Source organism: Centropristis striata, chromosome 14 (genome assembly GCF_030273125.1).
Source record: "Centropristis striata isolate RG_2023a ecotype Rhode Island chromosome 14, C.striata_1.0, whole genome shotgun sequence".
NCBI classification, from domain to species: Eukaryota; Metazoa; Chordata; class Actinopteri; order Perciformes; family Serranidae; genus Centropristis; species Centropristis striata.
In genome coordinates, this window is record NC_081530.1 from 29,977,784 (window position 1) to 29,994,316 (window position 16,533).

The 16,533-nt window shown below is 37.3% G+C and overlaps 3 protein-coding genes and 1 long non-coding RNA gene across 4 annotated transcripts; all 4 read right to left on the reverse strand.

Annotated features, from left to right (window-relative positions):
• Positions 1–402: 402 nt before the first annotated feature.
• LOC131984572 (uncharacterized) lies at positions 403–1,314 on the reverse strand. The gene is made up of 3 exons (XR_009395572.1): positions 1,211–1,314; positions 871–888; positions 403–748 (listed from the first exon to the last, which is right to left on the reverse strand). It is a non-coding gene; the product is annotated as an uncharacterized LOC131984572 (long non-coding RNA).
• Positions 1,315–2,237: 923 nt separating this feature from the next.
• On the reverse strand, positions 2,238–4,114 carry LOC131984570 (major histocompatibility complex class I-related gene protein-like). Its single transcript, XM_059349422.1, has 4 exons — positions 4,006–4,114; positions 3,532–3,801; positions 2,771–3,049; positions 2,238–2,572 (listed from the first exon to the last, which is right to left on the reverse strand). The coding sequence occupies exons 1-4, from the start codon at positions 4,052–4,054 to the stop codon at positions 2,253–2,255; spliced, it is 918 nt and encodes a 305-aa protein (XP_059205405.1). The 5' UTR covers positions 4,055–4,114; the 3' UTR covers positions 2,238–2,252.
• Positions 4,115–7,075: 2,961 nt separating this feature from the next.
• LOC131984569 (major histocompatibility complex class I-related gene protein-like) lies at positions 7,076–9,962 on the reverse strand. The gene is made up of 8 exons (XM_059349421.1): positions 9,873–9,962; positions 9,398–9,667; positions 8,637–8,915; positions 8,136–8,438; positions 7,956–8,066; positions 7,738–7,755; positions 7,585–7,644; positions 7,076–7,201 (listed from the first exon to the last, which is right to left on the reverse strand). Exons 1-8 carry the CDS (start codon positions 9,919–9,921, stop codon positions 7,191–7,193), a joined length of 1,101 nt encoding a protein of 366 aa, XP_059205404.1. The 5' UTR covers positions 9,922–9,962; the 3' UTR covers positions 7,076–7,190.
• Positions 9,963–11,710: 1,748 nt separating this feature from the next.
• Positions 11,711–15,898, reverse strand: LOC131984553 (major histocompatibility complex class I-related gene protein-like). The gene is made up of 8 exons (XM_059349404.1): positions 15,691–15,898; positions 15,225–15,494; positions 14,604–14,882; positions 14,022–14,324; positions 13,842–13,952; positions 13,541–13,558; positions 13,388–13,447; positions 11,711–13,005 (listed from the first exon to the last, which is right to left on the reverse strand). Exons 1-8 carry the CDS (start codon positions 15,737–15,739, stop codon positions 12,995–12,997), a joined length of 1,101 nt encoding a protein of 366 aa, XP_059205387.1. The 5' UTR covers positions 15,740–15,898; the 3' UTR covers positions 11,711–12,994.
• Between the last annotated feature and the right edge of the window lie 635 nt (positions 15,899–16,533).

Genomic DNA, 16,533 nt, shown 5'->3' on the forward strand with positions numbered 1-16,533 from the left:
TAGATCAACTGATATTGATGAACCTGACTCTAAAGACTCTAAAGGAAGTTGTAGCTGGAAAGACTGAGGAATGTTGCTCTGGCAGCTTGTTTCACTGCAGTGACTTCTCTCACAGCTGACTCATTTCAGAGTTATGTTGCTCTCTAGTGGTAACATAAGGAAACACACTCTAGCCTCAAGATTCAAGGGCACTCAATGCTTCACACTTAAAAAACTCAGAAAAGTAACTCTTCTTCAGATCCTAAACAAAATATAAATGTGGATAAAGATATGAAGCTGGATACATCACTGAACAACTGAAACTTTAACACCACACACTTGGTATGCCCGTGTCTTTTTCATTGTAATTTTATTCATTGATAGTATACAATGCACATTTGAAGTTATAAAAAGTATTTTTAAAAAGTGAATGTGAATCAGGAAACTTGGGCACATTTTTGTATCAAATTTTAAAAAATAGAATAGAAGTTCATTTAAAATAATCAAACTAAATCAGATTTATATGGTAAATTATACATTTGTGATGAGAAATAAAACAATCCAACTTTGAAATATCAAGCACAAATTATACCTATGATACTAAAGTATAGTAATATATCTGCTTCATTGTTGAAGGAAACCACTTTTCAGTCTCTTTTGCTTCTGTAAAGATATATAATGTGACGAGTGTCAAAGTTTCACTGTTTCACATGTTGGTCAGACACACTTGGATTCAGCTTCTCAGAGAGTTCAGAGCTGCTGTCAGGAGCTGTGAGGTCAGAAACAAACTGTTAGAGTGAAACTGTGTAAAGTCTGATCATCCTGCTCTGAACTTTGAGGAACTGTAAAGCAGGAAAAGTGCTGATTTTAAAAAAAGGAAGTTTTACTAACCAGATGGAGGGCATTTGGCTGAAATCAAAACAGACAAATTGTTTTAGTTGGAAATCCCAGAATTTCTTTTGTCAACTTCTCCCTAGTGAAAATAATCCTCTCTTCTACTCACTCAAACTGAAAAATAAATCCATCCCACCATTATATGTAGATCTTATTTGATTTCTTCACTCTCCAACATAATCATGGTGTAGTCATATTATCAGGACTTACAGAGCGCTGTAAGGCTCTCTGGGGGTAAGGAACTGATGCTGGTCTCAATTTTGTCACTTGGATTTAAGAATCAAGTATTAAAAAAAGTAATTTAAAATGAGATGACCTTTTCATTTGTCTCTCTCACCTTTCTTCTTTTTGTAAATGATAAATCCAGTGGCAGTGATGAAGAAGAGAACAAGAACAACAGCTGCAGCAGTGATGGACGTGATCAGGTCTCTGGTCTTCACTGTTAAAGGAAAAATAAATAAGTTAGGTCCTGCTTTGCTTTCAGACTTTGGCCGACCTCAGCTCATTTCAGAGAGAGGCCGTTCCTAACGGCTGTGCTGCAAATGCAGGTGCACATGCACATTCCTTCAGATGGTGAAAGCCTGATTCAATGGTGGGAAACCCTGCAGAAAGAGTTGCTATTCAGCAGGAGGAGGGCTGTATTTTTTCTCTTTATTCTGGCTTAATTTTATGCATTTATTTATTTGCTTTTTCCAGAAAAATGCCTACCCCAACATGGACATGCAGCACAAACCCCTCACTTCTGCAGTAAATAGATATGGTCTGAAAACAGACATGTGGTCCATGTTATCCAGGTTATGTTCGGTCAAGTTGAGTCCTTCATTTATACAAATCAAGTCACAACATGAAACACAATTATTTAACAGAAAACAGACATTTGATCCTGAATTAAATTACTCAACAATTTTAAAATGTGATCAACACTGAAACATAACTTAACGAATTAAACCTAACTTTAATTAAATTAATTAAAACTAATTTAGATTCCTACGTATCCGCGGTTTGTAGAAACATACTGTTACAATGCCAGTGTTTTATTTGACCTATCGGGTTGATTGGTGATTTCAGTCGTTAAATTACACAGACACTTGTAATGTAAACATTAACAATATAGAATATTTTTTTAAATTTTATATTTAAAGTCCAAGTCACAACAGTGACTTGAGTCGACTCAAGTCTAAGTCACAGTGACACAAATCCACATCTCTGTCTATTAGTGCTTCAAAACCTTCTATGACTTAGAAAATCCATCAATATCGTTCAGTTCAGATGATCTGACCAGTGACACTGAGGCTTTGAACTTTTTGATGATGACTTTTAGCTACAGGAAATTGTAGCTCAACAACTAAAACACATCCATACAGTCCCACTCAGCACCATTAAATGTCATCCTCACCTCTGTTGGTCCTGATCACTGCTTTGTCCAGTCTGGTGACGATGTCGTCCTTCACACCAGAGAGATGAAACACACACTCGTACCTGGTCCAGTCTTCAGGTTTGACTGATGAGAGGTCCAGGTCAACACTCATCTGGAAGGATCCATCGTGGTTGGGGAGGATCTCTCCGAGCTCCACGTCCTCATGAAGCTCCTCTCCATCTTTCCTCCAGAACATCATGGCTGCCTCAGGGTAGAAACCTGTAGCGTGGCAGCTGACTGGAGAGGAGGGAGTCTTCTGGAGGAGAGACACTGAGGGAAGGTCTGCAGAGAGGAGAGAGAAAGGGAGGAAAGAAAGGGAAAGAGAGAGAGATAGAGAGAGACAGAGAGACAGAGAGACAGAATAAGAACTGTGTTAAATCAAATCTTACTGCTAAATACTGATTATATGACAATTCAGTCTCTACAGGCTGTATAAACATTACTGTGTCCATGAAATGATATCAGGTCATGTGATATTACCTTTTCTCAGCAGAGAGCTCTTGCCATAGTCCACATACATCTTCAGCCATTGAGGGAGAATCTGAGTGAGGTAATACTTGCTGAATTTCAATCTAACTTCCTCAGCGTCCCATCTCTGTTTGGTGATGACAGCCTGTGGTTGTGGAGCGATCCATGTCAGTGTCTTCAGGTCCAATGATATAAAGTCTTCTCCGTTATAACCATACTGATCATAGCCATGAACATTTCCAGTCTCATCATCCCACTCACAGCCATACATCCTCTGGAAAATATGGACACCTGACAGAGCAACAGAGGGTAAAACATGATGTACAGATGATATCTCAGGTTAAAAAAAGATGATCTTAAACATGTTGTGCATGTCATGAGGTTAGTCTCTCTTGTGGTGTGCTCATGATTCAAGAGCAAATAATCAGTGCATTTTTTTAATTAAAATGAGTGAGTTACAAACGTATTTGTGATCTTACAGAAACAAACATAATTCTGGAGAAAGTATTTTCCCTTAAAACCTAATTGATTATGCAGTTTTGTGTTATGGGAACATAATTTTAATAGACCAGGGCTAACAGGAAATGACCTGGTCTCATGGAAAATAGTCAAATCTACAGTTTTGAAGCCAGGGCTCTAGGTTGAAAACCTAAACCAAAGCCTACAGGTTGGCCTGTCAAAATAAACAAAAAAAAACTGCTTTAAAACAGCTAAACTGACAAAAATAAAAAAAATAAAAATGAAAAGATATAATATGACATTCCATACTGTACCTTCACTTTGGTTGAAGCGCTGCTTCAAATGGTCAATCGAGGCTTTGAAAAGGAAAGGCACATTGTCAGTACATTCTCGAGTGTACCACTCCCACTGCTGAGGTTCATTTTCTAATAATTTTCTCATCCAGTCCTGTTTTGGTTCTGCAATCTTCTTATCTGTGTTACAGTAACCGATCAGAAGTTCATCAACCAATGCAAAACCCACAAACTCTGGGACTTTTGGGGATCCAGAAGATCCAGTTGCAAAAAACTTCAAGGAGTGTTTAACTGTCGGACAAACAAGATTATACAATCAGTATAAACATCGTAAATATGATGCATTTAGTGTAATTCGGTTACAAACAAATAGTCATAACAAGGCCAAGTAGAAGTGAAAGTAGGCTAAATAAATATAAAGACGTGTTTTAGCTGCGCAGGAACAAATGCAGAGCTGACTGGAAAAGTGAAGCAGAGATTAAAAGGTGATCGTACCTGGAGATGCCACATGACAGAGGAGAAGCAACGAGAGGAACTTCTTCATCTTCTCAATAAAGGAGTGTAAACAGAGACAGGTACCAAGAGAGACGGCTCACTGACCTCTCAGTCCCTGTACCTGTCAGGTGGCTCAGTTACTGCCACGCCCCTTTAGGAGACGAGCTGCAGGTCCGATGGGAGAAATAAAAGTGAGCGCAGATTATGATGTCTAACACACGATTCAGGTATAATAACGTTACAAGTTGCCTAGTTGTCTCGGTTTCCTTTTAGTGCGCGCCCTGTCACTAGATCACGCATGAACCATGTGGCCCACCATACATGGAGAGGGCAGTTTAGATCGCCAGGTGAGCACCAACATCAATAATGTGCGTGAGAGGAAACATAAACGGGCCTCAGAACCTACAACTTCTACTCAATAAAGCTGTGTCTAGTGCTAAAATGGTTTCATCATATATATAAATGTTTAAGATATAAAACGCGATCCTACCTGAAAATGCAATGTGGCAGAATACAGGCACCAGCATCAAGGTGATCAGAAGTGGCTTTTAGCTGAGTTGTGATCTGGTTGTGATAAGCCTCATTTTCTGCCTTATCAACACTGTGGGTTTGTTTTATTTGGCTAAGGTGGCTCCTCTCCTCCCTCTCACCTTTATTTCCTCTCACAGACTTGTGAGATGTGAGGAGAGATTCGAGGAAGAGACGTGATGCTGGAGGAACAGCCTTCCTCATGAGGAGATGGAAATTATAATAACAAAACTGCAAAGAGTGTTTTCATTGTTCAGTCATGATTCAGATTCTACACACGACCGGCCATAACATTAGGAACACTTGTATAATCTAATGTGATCCAATGCAACATCTCCATCCATAAATTCTTCCTTTACAATAATAATAATAATAATAATAATAATAATAATAATGTTCAGTTTGGATTGACAGCATCAGAGTTATTAATCTAACTATATTTTCATTATGGAGGTTGTAGTTTGCAGTTGTGTTGAACTGGACTGCATTATTATTGATTGTAATATTTTGGCCACCCAGTATAAATACTTGAGTGCCAGAATATTAGAAACATCTCTTAATATAATGCAGTCCAATTCAACACCACTGCAAACTACAACCTCTATAATGAAAATATAGTTATATTAATAACTATGTGACAGTGCCATTCAAAATGGAAAATTATTATTGTAAAGGCAAAATCTAATAGATTATACCCAAGTGTACCTAATGATATGGAAGGCTGGTGTAGCCACTGTTGGTGTCACTGTTTCCACAGATTATTTGTGTCATCTACAGATTCACAAGAATGCAACACTGTTAATATATCAGTAAAGCTGCCTGGTCACTTTGTCTACAGAGACACACTCACTGATGATGAAGCGTCAGTGCTGGGGTCTTCATTATGCAACCATTAAGGAATAATATGAGAATAATACTGAATATAACTGTGGGCAGGTGTTGCAAATTCAATTTGTTGAACTTGAATTTGAGTTGCAACATAAAAGAAAACATTTCTCTCAAAGAAACAACACTGAAATGCAGTCAAAAGGAGAAAATGTAGCAGCACCTCAAGATAATCTCCAGTTCAGCAAATGGGAAAAATGTTAATTAAGACTGGAAATCTTTTCTACAACATTAAGTCTTCTATCAGTGTCTGAGAACTGAGAACATTCAGCTTGTATAAATCACCAGTGAAATGACAATAAAGAAACAATTCAAAGTAAATTATAAACTCAGGAAAATAAACTGTCCAGCCCCTTGTGTGTGAAAAATGTTTAATATGTGTTTAAAAGATGTTACATGTTTGGGTCTGGTCTTATCAAACAACATATGAGACAAATAACACATTTAGCCTAAAAAAAACATCCATTTAATTAAAATATACAATATGCAATAAAGTTTATTACATGTGGTTGGAAAAACTTGATTCTAATTGGTCGATCATGGCGTTGTAGGGTCTGTTAATTCTGAATAACAGACTGCTGCAAGGTATAACAGAACGTTGCTATATATAGAGACTTGCTATGGATATAGTTCTGATCATAGACTCTGTAGGATCATGTCCAATCATATCAATACGCAAAAAGAAATCCTCAGCAGCTGTGGCAAATAAAAAAAGACAAAAAAATAAAAGCTGATTCAACATTAAGCTCTTTGCCTCTGGGTCTAGCATCACCATGTCAGGGATCATTTCATGATATTGTACACTCTATGTACATTATCTCTTACATATCGTTACATGACATGTCATCAATGCTAATCATCAGCAATGACAAGAGATCACATGACTGAATAACATGAATTTGATATGTAAAAGCCCCAAGATTCTGCACTGGAAACATGGTTGTGTGTTGTGTGCAGTGGTGGAATGTAATTAGTACATTTACTCAAGTAAAATTTTGAGTTACTTGTACTTTACTTGAGTATTTTCACTTTATGTAACGTTATACTTCTACTCCACAACATTTTAGAGGCAAATATTCTACTTTTTACTCCACTACATTTAGCTGCCAGTTTTAGTCACATGAAAAACATGATACATTTAAAGTGCTTAGACTTTAATTAAATAAAACCCCATCACAGTATAATACGTAGTTAAAGTGAGCCCTATATTTGCTAAATCAAAATGTTGCTTACATAAATGCATTAATACAAAAAATAGAATAATATATTTAGAATATACAAAACAATCTGAGTGGGGCTGTTCTGTATAACTAGTACTTACTGTACTTACAGTACTTACATGAAGCTCTACTTTTAATTTTGATACTTTAAGTATATTTTGATGCTGATACTTTTGTACTTTTACTTCAGTAAGTTTTGAATGCAGGACTTTTACTTGCAGTGGAGTAATTTCACATTGTAGTATTAATACTTTTACTGAAGTAAGAGATCTGAATACTGTTTCCACCACTAGCGTGTGACAGCTGCTGCAGTGATCTTTACACCAAAGGTCTGCAGAAACAGCTGCAGATAAAATGCTTCTATCACTTCTCACTTCATTATTCTTCACTGCCTCCACTGACAATCTGAAACAGTTAAATCTGATCTATGAACATTAAGTTAGATTTCAGTAAAAGAAGTTTTGTTAATACATATTTATGTCACATAACATAACCTAATAAAACATTGATGCCACAACCACTTCACTGGAGTTACGTGTCTTCTTCTAATCTTCACTGAATCGCTGTAAAGAGAAGACAAAGGAACCTGGACTCAGTGTTTATATCATCATGGAGTATTTGCTGTCACATTATATGCAGTATGTTTGGACCAAAATGTAAAGTTTTCAGTCAATAATATCATTAAATCTTAGTTTCAGCTGTTTCCTCTCACTATACTGGATCACTTGGCTAATAATAAGAATTTATTATGTAAATATATCAAATATTTGAACAGTGAAGAGTTATTTAACACTTGAAGAATTCAAGGTTTTTACCAAAGACAGACTTATATTTATGAGAGTATTATATGAGTATGACAGTAAAGAGTTGCTAGTTGTAGGAGGAGCATCAGAGGAGGGAATCTGCCCTCAGTGTTTGCACATTGTTGACATGATGAAGTACTCACTGTGATCAGTCAGAGCTGTATCATTGTCCACAGGAGTTGGAGAGGATGAATGTTCGGAAGCTGTTGAAGAAAATTGCCAGAAGTTGATTTAAAAACTATGACAGTATTTATTAAAGAGAGAGGGACAGACAGATATTCTGACATAATACTTACAGTTTGCAGGCTTGAATCCTGGAATACAAATAAGAGATGAAGGTATTAAAACAGTACCGTGTTCTACTGAATATCAAGTCAAACTGTTACTTGTTTTTAATTAAACATTGTCTTCTAGATGGTATTCTGGGCTGAAACAGTGAAGTAAAAACTACAATAACCGGTGACAGTGGAGTAAAATTTGGTTCATGATGAATAAAACCTTCATTATTTCTTACCATTCTTGTGTTTCCTCCAGAAGAAGAGTCCAGTGATGCAGAGTGCAAGAAGCAGCATCAATCCCACACAAACTCCAATAACAGCAGCAGCAGGAAACTCTGAGGGAGAAACTGGAACCAACACAGAACATTCTCACTTTGTCTCCTCTCCTGGATGGAGCTGATGTTGACGCCACTTACCTCTGTTGGTCCTGATCACTGCTTTGTCCAGTCTGGTGACGATGTCGTCCTTCACACCAGAGAGATGAAACACACACTCGTACCTGGTCCAGTCTTCAGGTTTGACTGATGAGAGGTCCAGGTCAACACTCATCTGGAAGGATCCATCGTGGTTGGGGAGGATCTCTCCGAGCTCCACGTCCTCATGAAGCTCCTCTCCATCTTTCCTCCAGAACATCATGGCTGCCTCAGGGTAGAAACCTGTAGCGTGGCAGCTGACTGGAGAGGAGGGAGTCTTCTGGAGGAGAGACACTGAGGGAAGGTCTGCAGAGAGGAGAGAGAAAGGGAGGAAAGAAAGGGAAAGAGAGAGAGATAGAGAGAGACAGAGAGACAGAGAGACAGAATAAGAACTGTGTTAAATCAAATCTTACTGCTAAATACTGATTATATGACAATTCAGTCTCTACAGGCTGTATAAACATTACTGTGTCCATGAAATGATATCAGGTAATGTGATATTACCTTTTCTCAGCAGAGAGCTCTTGCCATAGTCCAGATACATCTTCAGCCATTCAGGGAGAATCTGAGTGAGGTAATACTTGCTGAATTTCAATCTAACTTCCTCAGCGTCCCATCTCTGTTTGGTGATGACAGCCTGTGGTTGTGGAGCGATCCATGTCAGTGTCTTCAGGTCCAATGATATAAAGTCTTCTCCGTTATAACCATACTGATCATAGCCATGAACATTTCCAGTCTCATCATCCCACTCACAGCCATACATCCTCTGGAAAATATGGACACCTGACAGAGCAACAGAGGGTAAAACATGATGTACAGATGATATCTCAGGTTAAAAAAAGATGATCTTAAACATGTTGTGCATGTCATGAGGTTAGTCTCTCTTGTGGTGTGCTCATGATTCAAGAGCAAATAATCAGTGCATTTTTTTAATTAAAATGAGTGAGTTACAAACATATTTGTGATCTTACAGAAACAAACATAATTCTGGAGAAAGTATTTTCCCTTAAAACCTAATTGATTATGCAGTTTTGTGTTATGGGAACATAATTTTAATAGACCAGGGCTAACAGGAAATGACCTGATCTCATGGAAAATAGTCAAATCTACAGTTTTGAAGCCAGGGCTCTAGGTTGAAACCCTAAACCAAAGCCTACAGGTTGGCCTGTCAAAATAAACAAAAAAAAACTGCTTTAAAACAGCTAAACTGACAAAAATAAAAAAAATAAAAATGAAAAGATATAATATGACATTCCATACTGTACCTTCACTTTGGTTGAAGCGCTGCTTCAAATGGTCAATCGAGGCTTTGAAAAGGAAAGGCACATTGTCAGTACATTCTCGAGTGTACCACTCCCACTGCTGAGGTTCATTTTCTAATAATTTTCTCATCCAGTCCTGTTTTGGTTCTGCAATCTTCTTATCTGTGTTACAGTAACCGATCAGAAGTTCATCAACCAATGCAAAACCCACAAACTCTGGGACTTTTGGGGATCCAGAAGATCCAGTTGCAAAAAACTTCAAGGAGTGTTTAACTGTCGGACAAACAAGATTATACAATCAGTATAAACATCGTAAATATGATGCATTTAGTGTAATTCGGTTACAAACAAATAGTCATAACAAGGCCAAGTAGAAGTGAAAGTAGGCTAAATAAATATAAAGACGTGTTTTAGCTGCGCAGGAACAAATGCAGAGCTGACTGGAAAAGTGGAGCAGAGATTAAAAAGGTGATCGTACCTGGAGATGCCACATGACAGAGGAGAAGCAACGAGAGGAACTTCTTCATCTTCTCAATAAAGGAGTGTAAACAGAGACAGGTACCAAGAGAGACGGCTCACTGACCTCTCAGTCCCTGAACCTGTCAGGTGGCTCAGTTACTGCCACGCCCCTTTAGGAGACGAGCTGCAGGTCCAATGGGAGGAATAAAACTGAGCACAGGTTATGATGTCTAACACACGATTCAGGTATAATAACGTTACAAGTTGCCTAGTTGTCTCGGTTTCCTTTTAGTGCGCGCCCTGTCACTAGATCACGCATGAACCATGTGGCCCACCATACATGGAGAGGGCAGTTTAGATCGCCAGGTGAGCACCAACATCAATAATGTGCGTGAGAGGAAACATAAACGGGCCTCAGAACCTACAACTTCTACTCAATAAAGCTGTGTCTAGTGCTAAAATGGTTTCATCATATATATAAATGTTTAAGATATAAAACGCGATCTTATCTGAAAATGCAATGTGGCAGAATACAGGCACCAGCATCAAGGTGATCAGAAGTGGCTTTTAGCTGAGTTGTGATCTGGTTGTGATAAGCCTCATTTTCTGCCTTATCAACACTGTGGGTTTGTTTTATTTGGCTAAGGTGGCTCCTCCCCTTCCTCTAACTCACTCTCACCTTTATTTCCTCTCACAGACTTTATAAATAAAGTTCCTCTCAGCGGAGATGTGAGGAGAGATTCGAGGAAGAGACGTGATGCTGGAGGAACAGCCTTCCTCATGAGGAGATGGAAATTATAATAACAAAACTGCAAAGAGTGTTTTCATTGTTCAGTCATGATTCAGATTCTACACACGACCGGCCATAACATTAGGAACACTTGTATAATCTAATGTGATCCAATGCAACATCTCCATCCATAAATTCTTCCTTTACAATAATAATAATAATAATAATAATAATAATAATAATAATAATAATGTTCAGTTTGGATTGACAGCATCAGAGTTATTAATCTAACTATATTTTCATTATGGAGGTTGTAGTTTGCAGTCGTGTTGAACTGGACTGCATTATTATTGATTGTAATATTTTGGCCACCCAGTATAAATACTTGAGTGCCAGAATATTAGAAACATCTCTTAATATAATGCAGTCCAATTCAACACCACTGCAAACTACAACCTCTATAATGAAAATATAGTTATATTAATAACTATGTGACAGTGCCATTCAAAATGGAAAATTATTATTGTAAAGGCAAAATCTAATAGATTATACCCAAGTGTACCTAATGATATGGAAGGCTGGTGTAGCCATTGTTGGCTTTACTGTTTCCACAGATTATTTGTGTCATCTACAGATTCACAAGAATGCAACACTGTTAATATATCAGTAAAGCTGCCTGGTCACTTTGTCTACAGAGACACACTCACTGATGATGAAGCGTCGGTGCTGGGGTCTTCATTATGCCACCATTAAGGAATAATATGAGTATAATACTGAATATAACTGTGAGCAGGTGTTGCAAGTTCAATTTGTTGAACTTGAATTTGAGTTGCAACATAAAAGAAAACATTTCTCTCAAAGAAACAACACTGAAATGCAGTCAAAAGGAGAAAATGTAGCAGCACCTCAAGATAATCTCCAGTTCAGCAAATGGGAAAAATGTTAATTAAGACTGGAGATCTTTTCTACAACATTAAGTCTTCTATCAGTGTCTGAGAACTGAGAACATTCAGCTTGTATAAATCACCAGTGAAATGACAATAAAGAAACAATTCAAAGTAAATTATAAATTCAGGAAAATAAACTGTCCAGCCCCTTGTGTGTGAAAAATGTTTAATATGTGTTTAAAAGATCTTACATGTTTGGGTCTGGTCTTATCAAACAACATATGAGACAAATAACACATTTAGCCTAAAAAATTGGTCGATAATGGCATTGTAGGGTGTGTTAATTCTGAATAACAGACTGCTGCAAGGTATAACAGAACGTTGCTATATATAGAGACTTGCTATGGATATAGTTCTGATCATGGACTCTGTAGGATCATGTCCAATCATATCAATACGCAGAAAGAAATCCTCAACAGCTGTGGCAAATAAAAAAAGACAAAAAAATAAAAGCTGATTCAACATTAAGCTCTTTGCCTCTGGGTCCAGCATCACCATGTCAGAGATCATTTCATGATAGTGACCCACTCTATGTACATTATCTCGTACATATCGTTACATGACATGTCATCAATGCTAATCACCAGCAATGACAAGAGATCACATGACTGAATAACATGAATTTGATATGTAAAAGCCCCAAGATTCTGCACTGGAAACATGGTTGTGTGTTGTGTGCAGTGGTGGAATGTAACTAAGTACATTTACTCAAGTAAAATTTTGAGTTACTTGTACTTTACTTGAGTATTTCCACTTCATGTAACGTTATACTTCTACTCCACAACATTTTAGAGGCAAATATTGTACTTTTTACTCCACTACATTTAGCTGCCAGCATTAGTAACGTGAAAAACATGATACAATTAAAGTGCTTAGACTTTAATTTAATAAAACCCCATCACAGTATATTAAGTAGTTAAAGTGAGCTCTATATTTGCTAAATCAAAATGTTGCTTACATAAATGCATTAATACAAAAAATACAAAAATATATTTAGAATATATAAAACAATCTGAGTGGGGCTGCTCTGTATAACTAGTACTTTTAATTTTGATACTTTAAGTACATTTTGATGCTGATACTTTTGTACTTTTACTTCAGTAAGTTTTGAATGCAGGACTTTTACTTGCAGTGGAGTAATTTCACAGTGTGGTATTAGTACTTTTACTGAAGTAAGGGATCTAAATACTGTTTCCACCACTAGTTGTGTGACAGCTGCTGCAGTGATCTTTACACCAAAGGTCTGCAGAAACAGCTGCAGATAAAATGCTTCTATCACTTCTCACTTCATTATTCTTCACTGCCTCCACTGACAATCTGAAACAGTCAAATCTGATCTATGAACACTTAAGTTAGATTTCAGGAAAGAAGTTTTGTTAATACATATTTATGTCACATAACATAACCTAATAAAACATTGATGCCACAACCACTTCACTGGAGTTACGTGTCTTCTTCTAATCTTCACTGAATCACTGTAAAGAGAAGACAAAGGAACCTGGACTCAGTGTTTATATCATCATGGAGTATTTGCTTTCACATTATATGCAGTATGTTTGGACCAAAATGTAAAGTTTTCAGTCAATAATATCATTAAATCTTAGTTTCAGCTGTTTCCTCTCACTATACTGGATCATTTGGCTAATAATAAGAATTTATTATGTAAATATATCAAATATTTGAACAGTGAAGAGTTGTTTAACACTTGAAGAATTCAAGGTTTTACCAAAGACAGACTTATATTTATGAGAGTATTATATGAGTATGACAGTAAAGAGTTGCTAGTTGTAGGAGGAGCATCAGAGGAGGGAATCTGCCCACAGTGTTTGCACATTGTTGACATGATGAAGTACTCACTGTGATCAGTCAGAGCTGTATCATTGTCCACAGGAGTTAGAGAGGATGAATGTTCGGAAGCTGTTGAAGAAAATTGCCAGAAGTTGATTTAAAAACTATAACAGTATTTATTAAAGAGAGAGGGACAGACAGATATTCTGACATAATACTTACAGTTTGCAGGCTTGAATCCTGGAATATAAATAAGAGATGAAGGTGTTAAAACAGTACCGTGTTCTACTGAATATCAAGTCAAACTGTTACTTGTTTTTTTCATTAAACATTATCTTCTAGATGGTAAAACAGTCGTAAAAAATACAGCAACACCTGTATAATTTACAACAATATTAAGTTGTCTTTTTTAGACCTTTTCCTTCATTGCATCCATGAAGTATGGAAAGTTGTGGCTTAAGTTCTCCTATGACAATGGAGTAAAACTTGGTTAAGGATATGTAAAAACATCATTATTTCTTACCATTCTTGTTTTTCCTCCAGAAGAAGAGTCCAGTGATGCAGAGTGCAAGAAGCAGCATCAATCCCACACAAACTCCAATAACAGCAGCAGCAGGAAACTCTGAGGGAGAAACTGGAACCAACACAGAACATTCTCACTTTGTCTCCTCTCCTGGATGGAGCTGATGTTGACGCCACTTACCTCTGTTGGTCCTGATCACTGCTTTGTCCAGTCTGGTGACGATGTCGTCCTTCACACCAGAGAGATGAAACACACACTCGTACCTGGTCCAGTCTTCAGGTTTGACTGATGAGAGGTCCAGGTCAACAGTCATCTGGAAGGATCCATCGTGGTTGGGGAGGATCTCTCCGAGCTCCACGTCCTCATGAAGCTCCTCTCCATCTTTCCTCCAGAACATCATGGCTGCCTCAGGGTAGAAACCTGTAGCGTGGCAGCTGACTGGAGAGGAGGGAGTCTTCTGGAGGAGAGACACTGAGGGAAGGTCTGCAGAGAGGAGAGAGAGATTTAATTTAACTATAAAGTGCATAACTAGTTTAGTATGCTTTTGTGCTCCCTTATTGGAGACTTTTTTGTGGGGTACAATAACTTGCTGAATATATAGAATCAGTTATTATTCCATTCATTTCTTCAATAAAAAAACATCAGAGGAAAATGCTGTACAGTGTGCATTCATGATGCACCCTGATGGCTACAAGTTTTAAAAACCAGTAAGAATATACAGTCCATTACTATCCAAAGAAACATCAGGTCATGTGATATTACCTTTTCTCAGCAGAGAGCTCTTGCCATAGTCCACAAACAACCTCAGGTGTGCAGGGCAAAACTGAGTGAGGAAATACTCATTGAAATTCAATCTAGCTTCATCAGCGTCCCATCTCTGTTTGGTGATGACAGCCTGTGGTTGTGGAGCGATCCATGTCAGTGTCTTCAGATCAAATGATATAAAGTCTTCTCCGTTATAACCATACTGATTAAAACCATTAACTTCTCCAGTCTCATCATCCCACTCACAGCCACTCATCCTCTGGAAAATGTGGTCACCTGAGAGAGGGTATATGGGAATATAAATTTGTGTTATGGGAAAATAAATATTAAGAGACCAGGGCTAACATTTGGAAATTACCTGTTCTCATGGAAAATAGGAAAATCTACAATTTTGAAGCCAGGGCTCTAGGTTGAAAGCCTGATCAAATACAATGCATGATGACCATAGGATCAAACATTATGGTTTAACTGGGTTTCAATGGGGACATTTTGTCCTTAAGGTTCAGAGTGTCTGTTCTGACTACACAGGTTATTATAGATTATTATAGGAACTGAGGTTGAAAAAAATTAAACAATCAAAGCAGTAAAAAGTATATAATACGATAGTCTATAGTGTACCTCCACTTTGGTTGAAACGATGTTTCAAAAGGTCAATCGAGGCTTTGAGGTGGTTCGGCAAATGCTCAGTACATTCTCGAGTGTACCACTCCCACTGCTGAGGATCACTTTCTAATAATTTTCTCATCCAGTCCTGTTTTGGTTCTGCTGTCTTCTTATCCATGTCGCAGTAACCCACCAGAAGTTCATCAACCAATGCAACAAGCATAAACTCTGGGAGTTTTGGGAATCCAGAAGATCCAGTTGTAAAAAACTTCAAGGAGTGTTTCACTGTCGGACAAACAAGATTATACAATCAGTACACTCATCGGGAATATGGTGCATTCAGTGTTATTTGGTTACAAATAGTCATAACAAGGTCAAGTAGAAGTGAAAGTAAATAAATATAAAGACGTGTTTTAGCTGCGCAGCAACAAATGCAGAGCTGACTGGAAAAGTGAAGCAGAGATTAAAAAGGTGATCGTACCTGGAGATGCCACATGACAGAGGAGAAGCAACGAGAGGAACTTCTTCATCTTGTTTCAAATAAGAAGTGTAAACGTTAATGTTAGATGCTTAGAAGCGAGAAGGCTGACTGACAACTCAGTTCCTTTACCTGTCAGGTGAGTTCAGTTACTGCCACGCCCCTTTAGACGCGCGGCAGGTCTGTTGATTACAATGGGTGGCAGCAACAAGAAAATACATTTTAACACAACAATGAAAATATGGCTCAAATGGACACTCAAAAATAATTTTAGCATATATTGTGACTGTACATTTTGGGCGCGTCACACGATCACACAAATATTATTGAATTATTTATACATAATTTTAATATTGCAGTTTGTACAGGCTGAGCTCATTTCAACTAATTTTTCCATGGGGCAGCTTATACATCTCAATTTATTGGTTCACTTATATTTTGCATTAATAAGCTGAATATGCAAAGCAACTAAAGCTGTCAAGAAAATAAAAACAACATAAAATTGTGAAAATAACAACACAAAACAAAGACAGTATTTCATTCTGAAATAATCAGGTCTATAAAAGTATATTGAAACTGTACAGTTCTAGATTATGTACTCAGTAACAACCTACCACTGAGGATATATATTTGAAAAGGAAATAACAGATATCTCTGCTTAGATTAAGGATGCAAAATTAAGTTGTATTCATTTGGTATTTTTTGTGCAGTTCAGGGAATATTATGGTATATATGTAAGATGAATTATGTAAATAACACACATTCTGCAATAGGTCATGATGACCTGCTCGCTAAATATTTATAAAATATTTTATCCAGACATTGTAGTATTTATATTATTATTAT

Excerpts from the sequence above, each read along its gene's own strand:
- LOC131984553 (XM_059349404.1), bottom strand. The coding sequence starts at position 15,739 with ATGAAGAAGTTCCTCTCGTTGCTTCTCCTCTGTCATGTGGCATCTCCA. Across the intron at positions 14,883-15,224 it reads TCGTTTCAACCAAAGTGGAG|GTGACCACATTTTCCAGAGG; the intron begins GTACACTATAGA and ends ACCCTCTCTCAG. Across the intron at positions 13,953-14,021 it reads AGTGATCAGGACCAACAGAG|TTTCTCCCTCAGAGTTTCCT; the intron begins GTAAGTGGCGTC and ends TGTTGGTTCCAG.
- LOC131984570 (XM_059349422.1), bottom strand. The coding sequence starts at position 4,054 with ATGAAGAAGTTCCTCTCGTTGCTTCTCCTCTGTCATGTGGCATCTCCA. Across the intron at positions 3,050-3,531 it reads GCGCTTCAACCAAAGTGAAG|GTGTCCATATTTTCCAGAGG; the intron begins GTACAGTATGGA and ends TTGCTCTGTCAG. Across the intron at positions 2,573-2,770 it reads GAGCTCTCTGCTGAGAAAAG|ACCTTCCCTCAGTGTCTCTC; the intron begins GTAATATCACAT and ends TCCTCTCTGCAG.
- LOC131984569 (XM_059349421.1), bottom strand. The coding sequence starts at position 9,921 with ATGAAGAAGTTCCTCTCGTTGCTTCTCCTCTGTCATGTGGCATCTCCA. Across the intron at positions 9,668-9,872 it reads CTGTCATGTGGCATCTCCAG|TTAAACACTCCTTGAAGTTT; the intron begins GTACGATCACCT and ends TTTGTCCGACAG. Across the intron at positions 8,916-9,397 it reads GCGCTTCAACCAAAGTGAAG|GTGTCCATATTTTCCAGAGG; the intron begins GTACAGTATGGA and ends TTGCTCTGTCAG.